Raw genomic sequence first — 15,619 nt, 5'->3', positions numbered from 1 at the left:
GTCCCCATATTTAATAGTATTTAAGTATCATGAATAAGAATGAAAATTAATTGTAATTGTGTTACCGATCAACCCCAATCAATATCAGCTGTATATTTAAAATATATTATGTAGTGACTCTTTTGGATCACACACTCAAAGATGGTGTGGTTTTTGTAACGTGATCGGGGAATGATAGTAGAATTATTATTTGGTTAATCCTGAAGCACACATTTTCTGGCAGAGGAAGAGGGGAAGAAGAAACGGAGGGAGACTTGCATCATCTTAAATTTAAAATTTTATTATTTTTTTCATACAAACTGTGTGGTACCATGGTTCATTGTCACCATGGCTCCACTCACCAGTTGCTTGGCAACCAACTCCTCCTTGGAACCGATGCAACTACTCATGTCTTCTTAATTATAGGCTCTTTTACAATATTTAGCAAAAACAAAAACAATAGAATTGCCTGATAAAATAATCTAATGAAGCTGGAATATAATGGTGCCTCACAGTTACATTTGGCTCTCCGCTGCATGGATTACATACCTCTGTGGCTTGTATAGAAGGGAACTATGTGTTAAGGCTGCTGTTTTAAAGCTTTTCATGACCGTTTCTTTGATTGGCATGTCTGCATTCTCTGTAGGCAAATGCATATGTATGTCATGCATGTTTTATCCTTGTTCTTGCTGGCCGAGCAAGTGATTCCTCCAGCCAGGTGTCTGGTTCATCCACCTCTGGGAAGGCAGAGCTCCTGGTGCTGATGGGCTACTCTGGGCTCGAGGGAGAGCCAGGGAATTCACAAAAAAGCCTGCAAGATAATTAAATGTCTGTTAACAATTAGAGGTGTGAAAAACAGATATTTTCTCATATGTGGTTTGAGACCGTATGCCTGAGAGTTGGGGTTAAACTTAAATTAAGCTGTCACATGGTGAAGGAAACCTTTGAAAGATATGTCCTTTTAGTTGTGTTTAAACTGGCTTAATTACAAAGGCTTTTGTGTAATTATTGAACGTCAGTGCAGTCTCATTAATGTATGCAGTGACCTTCACTGTGATTCTGGCAGCCAAGGGACTGTGATGTCTGGCTAAATTTGTGATCATTTTATACGAACAAGGCTGAATCGCAACAAGATAAATTACAGCTTTTAATTGCAACCTTAAATCTCTTACAATAGTTCAGGATCAAGGAATTTATTAAGACTTTAATGTCAGAAGAAGATAAACTAATGACAAAATGAAGAATATCTCACTGAAACTCATTAGGCATATAATTGAAGCTAAAGCCTTTTTGTTTTTATTTCTCAAAGATTTTTTTTTACAAATGTGTTTTTATTTTTGTATTATAATTATTAGATTTTTTATTTATTTTGCATTGTCTGTCATCTTTTTGGCTAGTTAGTGTACTAAAATGATAGCAGTGTTGACATGTGATGAAAGACTGTTAGAATTAAATAAGGATGTGTGCTGCTTTATTTCATCACCCAGGTTTGGTCTCCTGCAGGATGACTCTCTGTGGCTGGAGTCGGAGGAAGCTGACGTGCTGTCTGTGGAGCTGGACTTGACTGAGTGAACCGATGGCACTGATGCTCTTGGAGGATTTGCTCTGGGTTTGGCCATGACTCCAACTGATGCGGAGTTGCTCCACTCTGAATGACAACACCAGACACAGGTAACAAATCACGAACCAAAACACAATGACGTACACCCAAATTTGTTACATGGAAGCAGCTGTCTGTAACTGGTGAAATCAAGCTTTTGCAAAGTACCAGTTGACAGATTAAGATTTAGGAGGATCTACTGGCAGAAATAGAAAATAATATTTATAGGTGTGTTTGGATTATTGTGTAATCACCTTAAAATAAGAATTGTTGTGTTTTTGTTACTTTTGAATTGGATTGGGAGAGTGACAATGGTACTAGGAACCGATACTTCAGTACCAAGTCAATACCAAAACTGTGAAAACTTGACGATACTTGTTCGTCTACAGTACTGTAGGTACCAAAGGTACAGAGGATGTAATTTTTCTGGACCTGACGGTGCATCATATACACCCACACCTATTCTATATAACGAAACCTTTGTGCACAGTGCTCTGTCGTCAGCTCTCTGCTCCGTCCGTGTCACTTTGCAAGTGCAACAAAAGCCAAAAAAGATTGCAGAGAGTATGTTAGGTTATTTTATAGCCTACTGTGTGTGTGTGTGTGTGTGTGTGTGTGTGTGTGTGTGTGTGTGTGTGTATGTGTATATATATATATAGTTGCAGGCAATGTTTTTCATACTGTGTGTGGCTATCGTACCAGAATACTCATCAAGCCGGAAACGTCCAAAGCAGAGGTGAATCCTCCATTGTTTCCTGACATTTTCCTTCATCAGACAGTGGAAAAGGAAGATGAAAAGTCCTGAAAGATAAACAAAAGTGTGATGATGGCCGTGAGCTTTGGAGAACTAGATTGGTTCTTGGTTGGTGACTGGTGTGTACTTTTTGCACTTGAGCAAGGCCTTTCTCTCCAAGAAATAACAAGTGGAGGGCCTTTGTTGTGTCGCTCCCACATACAAAAGAAAGAAATATAACAAAGCACAGCTGAGGTAAAAGCAGTTATGAAATAGTTGCGTCATTCAGCCTCTGCTTGATTTCCTTCTTTTTCACCAGTGAGTTTTTGTGGTGTCTTTTTGAACTGTGGACATGAAGTAGGATGTTGAGGAAGACTGCATGTGCTGTTAGCAAACCCTCCCCTCAGTAAATAAACACAGCTACGAACACAATGGACCTCTTCTAAGAAGAAACAAGTAATAGAGGTTTATAACAAGAACACAAAATCATCAAACCCTCTTACTGTAACTGCACAAATTAAGTCTTAAATTGTATATTTCAACCGTTTGAACATGAATGCCACCTGTTCATGAAGAGGTCCACACGTGAGATTTCAGCATTAGCATAATCGATGCCCCTTAATTGCTATATAAGGCCACCTGTTCTGCTCCATTTGAGGGCACCTGTTTTGGGTATAAGTGGTTCAATATCCAGCATGCTTTTCAGTAATTATCTAACCTTGCAGGCTGTTGAGTCCAGAAAAAAGGTACAGCAGAACTATTCTGGCTGGTCCCCAGGTAAAGAAGCCAACAGTCCATGTTAGTCCTAGTAACAAAGTAAGACTGGCAACGCCTTTCAGGTCATGCATCAGTCCACTGTGTGTCCCAGCTGGGCTGTTGACTCGCATGTGGCGAATCTGGATCAGAACCACCACAAAAACCTAAAAGAAGAGTCAAAAGAAGGCTTAGAGTGTTAGATAAGAGGAAAGTAACAATGGAAAGATAAGTATAAGTGCACTCAAATGGGAGTTTGGATGGAGGATAAGTTGCATATTGTTATACTGAGTCATACCAGGTTAAATGGGCTTCAAAACCTGATCTATTTTGAGTTGATAAAAATGTAGAGTATACTATTTTGGAAGTATTGTCAAAAATAAGTGCTGTCTAATTGATAAGTGTAGATATTCCTTCTAAAACTGTCCTCTCTAAAAAATAGTAAGGTAATTAGGAGACTACTGTTACACATTAACCAGTAAAACATTTGTGTGATGTAGACGTTTATACGTACTTTAATGAAATGTTCAAATTATTTACCGCAATGTTGAAGAGAAAGACCAGCACAGCATAGGCAACCACAGACACATAAAATGTCACATCGTCCTGGAGCCAACAGCTAAGGGAACAAGGATGACGTGGGAAAGGGGATAGTGAGGGAGCGAGTCAGGGGGGAGAGTTTGATGCAAAAAGAGAAATGGAGGTGAAGAGATGGGAGATATACAGCAATTATTGTGGTTGTCCGAGCACATCCACATTATGTGCCACACTATAGTGGGTTAGGTTAGTTTCTGGTAAATATTTCTGTCAGTCTCACTGCTGATTGAATCCCCTGTGTTTCAAAAATGCATCACGATATGGAAAATAAACATAAGATGAAACTAAAAAAACTCACAAGTTGTCTGAGTTGTCCAGTGACTTTAAGCCAGGCTGAGCATCTGTGTAGAGGTGGCTGCCGTAGGCCTCCCTGTTCACAGTGAGCACCAGGATGCAGATCACCAGAGGAATCCCTGGAGGGACAGTTAAAATACTTCAACTGTGTCATGTTTGAGTTTTTCATAGCCTCGTCTCAATATTTCAGTCAACAGCACAACTCACCCCATCCCAGAGCACAGAACTTTAGGATATAAGAGGGCACATAGACGTTGAAGACTTTGACGAGCGCAAAATACATGTTAACAGCCTCTAATCCCATCCAGGTAAATGACGCCAGGAGGAAGTAGTGCAGTGTGGATGCTATAGCCACACAAAGGCCATGTAGACCCCAGGAGGACAGCCAGGAGTTGACCAGAAACACCAGGTTCAAGCCCAGCAGGGCCAGGGAGAGGTTGATGAGGATCTGAGAAGGGTAGTCTCGACGAAGCTTCCTGAGACGGAGATAAAACAAGGGAGGAGAACGAAAGGTTAGACACAACAAACGCAAACATACACAACACTGTATATACACTGATCAATAGAGTAGAATCACTAAACACATACCAGAAGCTTTCCAGAAATACTAGCCTTGGTCTAACACACATTTCTTAGTTGTTATTTTAGTGTGGACAAAGTGTTGGGTATTTCAGTACGGACACAAAAATATAGTGTTCAAATCTATCTGCATTAGTGCCAACATCTCTTATCAACAGGTTACCAGGCAGCATCTAAACACAGTGTATGACAAGTAGAGAACATTTATGAAATGTAACTCGGTGGTTGGAGTCTCACTCGAAAGCTGTGTAAGTGAGAACAGTAATTCCCAGGAACAATGATGAGACTCCACAACCAACATAGGTGATAATGGTGAGGATCTGCTCATTAGCCGGGTCCACCTGAGTCCTGGAGACATCCTAGACACACACACACAAACACACAGAGATTGGTTATAGTGTGTCTCTTCAGTAATAATAACTGCTCCTGTCCCTACTACCTAGTACAAACTAGCATAAAGATCTTTCTATTCTCTCAGTGAAACTCTTAAATAACTAGCTCCCTCTATCACCTGTATTGCATATACTGTGTGGGATTTATTTTAAAGCTATATACTTTAGGTTATGTTGATTTAAAGTATCATTGCAATCTATAAAAACCCCAGAGAACAGGAAGTACATCCCACAATTACCTCTGCTCATCAAAAATAATGAATTTGTGACAAACTTTGCTTGATAGTAATTCATTTTTATATAGATTGTGCTTTGAGCGCCCTCTGCTGGTGAAGTCATAGAACCACCATTACTGCTACATTAATACTGCTGCTGCCACTGTCCTTACTATTACCAAAACTTTGTAATGTGCTGCAGGCTCTCTGTGGCCAAAGTTCACTTTCCAGGAAAGGGTAAAACAGAAAAATACAACGTATACCAGAAGAACTCCGAAGTGTGTGAGGTGATCACACAGGCATGTTGTGTAGTCAGAGCTGCTGTTATATTTTCTGCAACCGTAGTCATCCCAGCCTCCATGTCCATCTACATGATGACACAGACATTTAGCATCACACAAGATCATCCAGCTTTTATAATATATATTTAAAAAAGCGACCATTTAAATCAGGACCTACTGTTTTTATTGAAGTTCCAGTACACACACTGTACGTCTTTGTAAAGCTTTAACACAGATGCAAATGAAATGCTTTTGTTAATCAAAGGCATTACTCACTTAATAACTAATTAATTCATTACATTTACGTTAGTTATGTTAAGTTGATCCTACTGTATTGGGTATAAGATGATGGAGTGTCACTTTGACATCTTGATCTAGGTCTTTAATAGGCGAGCTGACATTGGTCACACTGGCTGACACCACAAAGGTGTTGAGGGTCTGCCCCTTTTGGCTGCTCTGAAAATAATAACAAAATGCATGTGCAAGTATAAATACAAGGACTGATGTTTCGAGAATGTCTTAAATATTCTGATAGAATTACATGTTTTATCCAGTTTCTTTAAGGAGTCATACAAAGTAGTACCCTGAAGAGCATCGGGATGCCGTAGAACTGAAACGTAACCCTCGGTGGGCTCTGGTTCAAGCTGTTCTGTGGGAAGCTGTGCTGCAGGACGGATGGCAGGGAGATGAAAGCCACTGTGCTGTTGAAGGGATACCTGTTGATAAAAATCTACAACATAAAGAGAAATGTATTTACTCTCTTTTAAGCTCAGACACGGCCCTCTTTAATTATGAGTAACGCTCATAGATATTTTCTGATTCTTTCATTGCAGACTGTGCGTGACAAGAAGAGAAGAGGGTGCTTTCACACCTGTAATTCAGTTCATTTGTTCCGAACTAGAAAATAAAGGTTAGTGGCGTTTCACATTACTGCTTTTGATAATTGCCGTGGGAAGAATGAAGAATGTAAAATTCCGTCCATTCTGGATTAAAAGCTCTCTTCACTGCCTTGTCTCGTCTCCGCTGTGTCACACAGGCTGTGTGTGTGTCTCACTCGCTGAGTGGAGTCGGACAGATTTGATTGGTTAAGGAGCATCATGTGAGGTGATTCTGGGCCTTCAGTGCCTTAAAGGCTAGAAAAGCTGCACTGGTTAAAGTAGAAACGATCGGCATGATACATTGATTTCTATTACCAGCAGGTCAGTGTTTTTGTTTTGTTTGTTGTTGTTTTTTTAAAATATAAATAATGTCGTACACCATATACCCCAGTGAAATGTCAAAAAATTATGAAGAAAATAGGTATTGCCCAAGTTTACATCACAATACCATAAATATTGTGATATTAAAAATTTCAGTGACATTAGGATTTATACTGGTTTTAATTAGATATGACGCACCTTTTCTTCTCAGTGTCTTCTCATGTTAATGGCTAATATAATATTATATATTTTATAATCAGTCAGAGCCAGGAGTCCGAAGTGATGATAATGTCTTTGCTTGATCTATTCATTTCGAATGAATGGACTGTTCAGACAGATAGAGGACTGTTATTGGTTGTTACTTTACTAACCTCAGGCTTTGTGCCTGCGCGGTCAGACGACACTCCGAAAGTCAAACTGCTAAACTGTCCAGGAACTACATCCACCACTGAGATTGCAATGGCCGGAGCAACCAGGGTGAAGGAGCCTGAGTAGCCCACCATCCTGTCTCCCACTGCCTCTGTGATGTTGAGGATACTGGACATGAAGACAGAGAAAGAGGGTAAACAGGAAAGTTAAGAACATTTCTTTTGATTTTTGATTCAGTTTTTCAATCCTTACGTGTTAGTAAAAGGTATCAGGTTGCTGTCAGATTCCAGTATGTCCGAGATGATGTTAATTAGAGCTTGGCCCATGTTTGGTGAGACCACACTGAGGTTGACGATGTCCTCCACCTTGTTGAGAACTGTGACCAGCTCCTGGTAGTTGAGTGTGGTGTGGTCATTTAGTAAACCTTGAATCATCTCCACCACGTCCAGAGCGTTCTCTGGAGATAAATTATACAACTTGTGAAATAATGTATTTGGTGGTGATTTTATACAGACCAATCATGGAATTAGTCCTGACTTGTTCTGTTGTTATTTAAATGTGCAAAACGGAAGGAATCACCATTGTCAATCCATGTTAGTTAATCTGAACCATCATATGACATTAATACACCCCACTACTGACTTGACTGCATCTGTTTTTAAGCATTTTAAATATGTCATTATGAATTCTTTGGATCGTCAACATTAAGTTTTGAACCATAAATTTGAGATTGAATGTTAGCAACTAAAACTTAACACGGACAAATGAAGTGAAAAGTGTGTAACAGACCAGCAGTCACTTTGACATGGTCCAGATCAGGAATGGTTTCCACCACTAGAGAACAGTCTTCCAGGTCTGGGACCATCCAGTGGGTGCTGAGGCACAGTTTACTGTCGGTGAGAGGATTGAGGGAAATTACTTTTAAAATGTATTTCACATTTCACATGTATCTGTTATTCTAATCTAAATGTTTGTTGTCCATACTTTCTGGTAAGTTGTTATATACTACCCCAAGACTTTGGCAGACAATGCATCTCTTAAACAGAGCTTAAAACGCTGGGAGGCTGTTGGTTGTTGGTTACCTACCTGTCCTATCTGTTAACTCCACTCATTAGTGATTAATGATTTTACAGCACAGCCTCCTGGAGCTCATGAGCAGCTATCAATAAGTATTGTCATGCTGAGTCAACATACAGAGAGTCCTAAACACATCAAGACAGCCATTTAAATATTTACCAACGGATGTAATCAGTACCCAAGTACGCCTGTTTTTAGTCATGTGTTATATTCATGTTGACAACCAGCTAAATACATGAACTCTTAATGTTTTCTTTGGCATTTTTTTGCTATTATTAATTTAGACATTTCAGTTATTTCGGTTTTGAATGATTTAAGTGGAGCTCTACCAGCCCTTTGATGATCAAATTAAATATCACATCTTGCGAAGTTGTAAGAAGTTGCCCTGCAAATGGATGTGAAACAAGTTGTTTTTTTTATTCTGGTTCTTCTAAAGTAAAATATCTGAAATGTAACAGCCTTATTTCAGTAAATCTTAATTAGGGTAATAGTAGTAGCAAGTAGTAGTAGTAACAGTAATAATCTTTGGATTATTATTTAAAATGAAATAATATTCAATATTATTATTTAATTGAAATATTCTTTTTGGTTATTCTGACACTGAACTATGCTACATTTGTTTTAATTTCTCCCACATACGAAAGACATCCCAGTTAGTTATCTTACTCGTAATGGTTGATGGCAAATTTTGCATGAATGAATGAATGAACTGTCTGACGCTCACCAGTGTCGGGTGGCGTACCAGCTCGGGTTTTTTGGGCAAGGGAGTGATGCATTTTCCCCTCCTGAAGTGGCGAGCCACCCAAACAGGCCTTTCCTCGTTTGGTGGGTTTCAGCATTGCAGTTAAATATCACTAAAACAGGGTGACAGCAACTAGAATTAAGAATAAAGTCTAGAATTTAATATCACTTTTTAAAAGTCAAATAATTAAAGTCTATCAGTAAATTTTATTGTGTGTAATCTTGCACTGAACCTGAACCTTACGCACATATGCGGCTGATTTGTATGTCCTCGGTTGCTGTGGAGATGGATATGGATCCATTGTTATAAGGCACCAGCAGCAGGTATCTTATCTGCTTCTCCATTTCCTGTGTGTCTGACGACATCATGACCTGAACCTGGAAAACACAGCGCTCTCTGCCGATAGTAAAAGAGTTAATTGTAGCAGTAAAAGTCAAGATGATATATTTGATGTATAAATTAAAGAGCTCAATTAAACCAGTATGTCCCACTCAAATTAGGATGCTGTGTGAAACAGTAAATATGTGTGATAAGCAGCCCGTTATACCGAAACTGTTTCATTATTTGCCTTATTGTGTGTCTTTGACTTTGTGTATTCATTTAACTTCTGTTTAATATGTTCTTGATCTGAGTGAAATTTTGTAGAGCTACGTGATCCATACCTCGAAACTCTGTATATGAACACCTGAAAAAGAATTAAAATATTGACACCGCTTAAAAACTGGAGGGAAAGTGTGATTCACTTCAAGACAGGACACACAAAAGTTAAACCAATTCCAGGATTTGCATTACAGTTGAATAAATTTGAGCCATAGTGCAAACAAATGTTAAGTCTATTAATCCAGTGAAATCTAGTCGTCTTGCCACATAGCGTTCAGTAATTTCCTTGTCTGCAAATGTCATGCGAATAATAATAATTTCTCTAAATGTGTTACTATTCTTTTAGGGATGTTGAATATTGGCGTCAAGCTGCAGAACCCAAAATCTGCAAAACCCCATCAAACAGCTTTTACACAGCTCATAAGATTCTCATCATACGGAAGTTGTGAACGATTTCATATATTCTGACATGAGAGAATTGTATGTTTACTTACTTCTTCAGAGGCAGAGAGGTTTGACTGCAGGTTAGGATCATGTCTGGAAGTGAGATTAGTCACAAAATCAAATTGTGCATGTTGAGATCAAATATTAATGGAAATAGATGGTGAGTTGATGGTGTGCCAGCTACATCATGTACTGCACCTTTCAGTTTTGGGGAGCAGCTGGAGGTCAAGCACCATCATCATTTCATCAGGTAGACTGGAGTTGAGCTGCGGAGAGTGAGAGGCCACATTTAAGACAGGTAAAGCCACATCTGTTACATTCCTAGAACTGAAAGAGCTTACTATTCTGTCATACCCAGGTGGAAAGAGTCTGTTCTGTGTAACAGTCGCCTGTTATGGAAATATTCACTTCAACCTCGAAATACAGCTCTGCAGAGGAGATCAGAATAAACAATGAATAAGTTTCCATATGTAGAGTCAAATAAAATCCCCTTATAATTCACACAAAACTGTGATGGAGAGCATTCTGTGAGTGTAAATCATAAAACTAACTAGAGATATTTGCTGGGCTTGTTGTGGAGGTGGTAGCTGTTGCCGCACTGGTAATGTGACTTGTGGTGCTGGTAGTGGCTGTAATGGATGATGTGGTTGTGACTGGAGAGGGCGCTGTCACCACATCAGTGGGGCTGATGGTGGCAGCGGACAAACTTTCTGGAAAGAGGAAAAAGATTATTGTGAACAGAATTGTTTTTTCTGCAAAGTGTACACACACACACACACACACACACACACACACACACACACACACACACACCCACCAACAGGCGTGGTGTGTATGCTCCCTGCATCAATCAGAAGCTGTAGAAGACCACTGGGGTCTTCGTAAGGGCGCCCAAGCTCCGTGTGCATCTCTTTTTTCACAGCTGCCACATCCAAGCTGGGGACAATGGTTACATGAACCAGGCAGTTGAACCTACAGGGGGAGACATAGTGTTTTAGTGTTTTTACTTTCCGTCCTCTTTGTGGACATGAGTGATGAGCAGTTTAACCAGAGTGAGTGATAAGATAAGATCTGTTTATTAACCCCACAAGGGGGATAACAAACAGCAGAAGGAAGAAATAATAAATAACAGCAAGATATAAACGAGAGAATAAAACAAAAACTAAATATAAAATATGGAATTTAAAAACAAGAAACAATATAAACTTTTTCACAAGAAAGAATGACTATTGATTAAATTCTTCCTTGCTTTGTGGTCATTTTCCAAATTGATACTGCATCTTTATAGTTGACCATCTTATATCCCAGAGATCACCAGATTATATCATATTTAGAAAATTGAAATCATAAAAGCACCAGTGTGTAGGATTTAGTGGCATCTAGCGGTGTCATTTCAGATTGCAACTCACACTAAGGTGACCAAAACAATTCTTTTTCACAATGCAGGCGGTTATACACAAATAAAAACATAACTATGAATATTAGATTTCATTTCTGCCAATAGATCCTCCTAATAGTCACACACTGGACTTTTTTAAACCAAACAGTAAACCTGAACCATGTTACCTGTTATTAGAGGGAGCCCACCGCACCTGAAGAATAAAAGACACATAGATTTTAAAGTTATATTAAAAATAGATTATTCTTACAATGGTAACATTTCCTACATGCTTTAGAGCCTCAGTTAATACCAATATCAAGGTTTGAAATCTGTTTACAGTATATTGGATATAGTATTGGTGGACAAATACTATATGTCCACCAGAGAGCACTTACAATATCTTGTTACTTGGCGCCCAAGGTGTACACCACTACAGCCTTATCAGCAGTAAGCAAATATCTGTTGATTGATCAGGCTCTAATGTGCTTGCTTACCCGCCCGTCTTCATGTGCTGTTTTTACAAGGCTGTCGTCGTCTGTACTGGATCTGCGTAAGAGATCAGAGAAACTCTGTATGTTTATGGTCCCCTAGTTCCCCCTTTCTGTCAAATACTATAAAATAAGGTTTAATTGATGTGGCACAAAATTACATTTATTGGTATTTTATTACAAAATACATTGAGTCGTGTCAGTGTTGTAAACATGAATCTCTTCATACCTGGATACTTCAAACACAGACACATTGTATAAATAGATACTGCTCGGCAGAACGTCTCTGAGCTGCAGGAACAACAAACGGCAGAGAGCATTTACGGCCACAAAATATCACCTGTACAATATAACACAATCCAACCCAACACCTCTGTAGTTTTTACGGACATTTCCACACACAAAGTGACTGCAAGAATAATCAACTTCAGTGTAACATAACACTTTTCAGTCAGTTTGTACAATTAAATTGATAAAATCTTTATCTATTTTTTTTACCCAGTGACGTGCGATATCTCTGACTGTGTAGAGCTCAGTGTTGTTCCCATCGTAACGGAAGATGACAAACATCAGTCTCACTTCGTAAATGGACCACTCTGCCGATCAGCCAGAGAGTGAGTATATAAACATGTACATTACAGTAACAAATGAAACGTATACCAATTATATTGTTCATAGTTAAGTATTTTTGCCATAATTTTCTACTATAAATTAAACAAGCATTTTAATTTCATGGCAAACTTTCATTATGATAAAGAAATTAGTACAGAGGTAAAATACAATGATTACAAAGGTTGTCTGTGGCATAAATGTATTGTTCAGAAGATTTGAACCGAAGCATTTTACTTCAAACTGGAAAAAATGTGTTTCAGTTAATGTGAAGGACGTTTTTCATTGGCTCACCACACTCCAGGCTGGAATCAGGGAGCGGAGCACAGGTCCCAGTTATGTCCCAGTCGCCCCCTTCCCACTTCACCAGGTCTCCCTCCGTACATTTAAGCGATGTCACTTCCTGTTTGCTGCGTTCTCGCCCCCATAGCCGAAACAGAGATAATTTCATCAACAGACCGGTAAATGGAATAATCCTGATATTCCCGTTGACCAGGATGTGTGGCGCTCCCAGAGTAAGCGTTCCATTGGGGGCCAGTTTGCAGCACGAGGGGGAAATGGAAGGAGTTGTCTCCACATCGTGAGCTAGGAAGGAAGAAAACAGGGTAGTGTGGCTAAAAGAGGGTCAGATACATTTTATTATCACAGTTTGAACCTGAAACATCAAGAACCCTATAGTTGTCAGTTGCCTCAGAGCCAAAAGAGCGCAATGTGAAGACAATGGACTCTCTAATCATCTTTTTTCCAAGTAATTACCACTGCAATGGCAACAATGAAAATGTCGGTACATGTGCTAAACTGTTATCTAACCTGCATTCAGTTAGAGTTGTATGGATCCAATACGATTGCTATTGGTTCTATCCCTAATACTAACTCCAGTAAGCAGATGAGTGATTTGGGCATGACCAATCCACATTAAATTCAGCTTCTCAGCTTCTCAGTGTCATTATAAAATTCTTTCCACTATCAGTCATCAGTCGTTGGCTACGTAGCACAAAAAAAACCTCTTGTCTTCCTTGCATGATCTTCATGCTGCTGCTTGGTCTTTTTGTATCTCACCAAGGTGATGGATTTAGTTAAGGCCCAATGTAAATACTAACCCGGCATGAATAGAATATGAATCTAATGCCCCTCAAAGTGGAATGTATTTTGCAGCTCAAGAACATATAACATAGAAAACAAATATGGTAACAGAGCACCATCAGAATATAATACATAGTTGTGCGAAGTAGAAATATATAATAATAAAAACAGACCATAAGATAAAACACAAAATAAAATACTGTGGTGTGGGACTTGCATCTCTTAAAAATAAGCCACCTTATAAAGATCGTAAACTTCTAAACCAGTTGTCTATTATTAAACCCACCTGCCTTGATGTCCACCGAGTTGCCATTGATGTATAGGGCAGGTCTGTCTTTAGTATGTGTCCAGGTCAGACACAGTGAGTACCAGTTTGACACACGAAGGTCGACCAGAGTGGCAGTCCACTTCGTCCCAAACAGCCAGACCACTAAATGACCCAACTTTCCCTCCAAGCCCAGCTCAGGATACTTAAGCTCGGGGTGACGGTACATGAAGGCGGTCCATGGTAAGGAAGCCATGACCTAGATATGGTTGATGAAATGTGAAACATAATTAAAATGTTGAAGGCCCCTTAAATACATTTTCCCTTGAAAGTTATATCAGTGTAACTAAGACTTGGGAGTTAGTTGTGCAGTGGCCTAAAGGACATTCTTCATCACTACCTTGAACTTCAGGTTGAAGCAGACCGTGAGCTCATGCAGGGCCGGGATGGAGACCTGAGGCTTTAGGCTCCAGTGGCTGCAGTTGATGTTGAAATCAGCCACGTTCCCCCACAGACTGAATCCAGAGACTGACAGAAACACAGTATACAGAAGATCATTAACACAGATCACATAGAGCAGAATAGATCTGTAGAGCAGCAGTACAGTAAGGCTTAATAGCTGCTGATGATTTTAGGCAAATATTTTACTTTAAGGACCAGTGTGCAGGATTTACTGGCACTTAGCGGAGTAGTTGCGGATTGCATGTTGTTACACTAATCTGTCGATGGACAGATTGATGAAGGATTTCAGCACTAAATTGAAGAACGAATTGTTTTCTTCTTTGTTCCTTGTATGTGCTTTCTAAGAATACTGAATTAGTTGAATTAGTTGTTAATAATGTTTCAGGAAAAATGGGAATTCCAGTCTATGGAAGCTGGAGATTAATGGCTCGGCTTAAGTTCTCATATCTGCTTCATGTGGCTGTTTAACTACTGTATACCGTGTTTGTTTTAGATATTCTTGACTTGTTTACGATCAACGCAGTGACTTCCTCACAGAACTGTAAAATCAGCCACGCAGGTTGTGATGTGAAAACACACACAAAGGTTCCAGAGTCGATTGTCTCATCTAACACTTGTATAACCCTAACTATGAATTATTACTATATTACCATATTTAAGTATTTTGACGATATCATTTTAAAATGTATACCTACTTCGCTCCATAGTGGAGGCAGGACCGCTCAGCAGAGACAGAGTGATAAACACTTTCAGGAATTTCAGAAGAAAAATCATCACAAATCTGAAAAAGAGTTTTATGTGATTTTAGTAAGACCCTTTGTGCATTAAGTGAATAAGACACAGTTTACAGATATTTAACACAACACAATTATTTCTTTAAAAATATGTTTGAGTTCTACTCACCTAAACAAATGACTTTTTAAAACACCATTCAAAGAACTGAAGAATTACTTACCTGCATAAATACAATAATCCTCAAAGCAATAGAGATCTCTAAAGGTAAAACGTGGTCCAGACTCTCAACAGCAGCAATAGTTAGTACTGCAAGAGGACCTCAAAGCTCTGAGACGGAGCATAAGATGAACTACAAACCTGTATCTGCAAACAAAGATGGTGTGACTGTGTGTGGAGCGTAGACCAGTGTAGTGTTGCTGTGATTGGTCCACACATCATGTGTGTCTGAACCTGTGTGCAGGTGAAAAAATGAGACTAGTGAGGCATAGAAAGGAGGGAGAGGGAGAAAGAAATGGGCATGTCCATGTTGAATATCATCTTACCAGTCAGTCAATTCAAAAGTAATTGACTCCCACACAAAGACATGATTGGTTTTGACAGACATGCACTGCTTTCTGTAAACACTCTGCCTGCACATGTAAAGTGAAATGACTCTCTAATACTCACTTAAAAACACCACACTGACATTTAGTAGGTGGTACCTGTTTATAGCTTTCTGTGTAATCTGTGTAAAGCGAGTAAC

The 15,619-nt window shown here is 39.2% G+C and overlaps 1 protein-coding gene across 1 annotated transcript; it reads right to left on the bottom strand.

The window, feature by feature from the left end:
- Positions 1-259: 259 nt before the first annotated feature.
- On the bottom strand, positions 260-15,290 carry LOC127364525 (adhesion G-protein coupled receptor G4). The gene is made up of 32 exons (XM_051402139.1): positions 15,235-15,290; positions 14,838-14,923; positions 14,081-14,208; positions 13,702-13,939; positions 12,627-12,917; positions 12,222-12,319; positions 11,953-12,014; positions 11,730-11,781; positions 11,421-11,446; positions 10,672-10,826; positions 10,406-10,564; positions 10,209-10,282; positions 10,053-10,120; positions 9,905-9,947; positions 9,473-9,495; positions 9,058-9,206; positions 8,793-8,922; positions 7,781-7,881; positions 7,244-7,448; positions 6,994-7,159; positions 6,007-6,153; positions 5,754-5,879; positions 5,602-5,647; positions 5,406-5,509; positions 4,773-4,894; positions 4,164-4,432; positions 3,961-4,075; positions 3,606-3,684; positions 3,031-3,232; positions 2,279-2,380; positions 1,463-1,627; positions 260-790 (listed from the first exon to the last, which is right to left on the bottom strand). Exons 2-32 carry the CDS (start codon positions 14,914-14,916, stop codon positions 654-656), a joined length of 3,861 nt encoding a protein of 1,286 aa, XP_051258099.1. The 5' UTR covers positions 14,917-14,923; positions 15,235-15,290; the 3' UTR covers positions 260-653.
- Between the last annotated feature and the right edge of the window lie 329 nt (positions 15,291-15,619).

The sequence above is a fragment of the Dicentrarchus labrax genome, unplaced genomic scaffold (assembly GCF_905237075.1).
Source record: "Dicentrarchus labrax unplaced genomic scaffold, dlabrax2021, whole genome shotgun sequence".
Lineage (NCBI taxonomy): Eukaryota > Metazoa > Chordata > Actinopteri > Moronidae > Dicentrarchus > Dicentrarchus labrax.
This window is presented reverse-complemented; position numbering and strand designations above follow the sequence as displayed.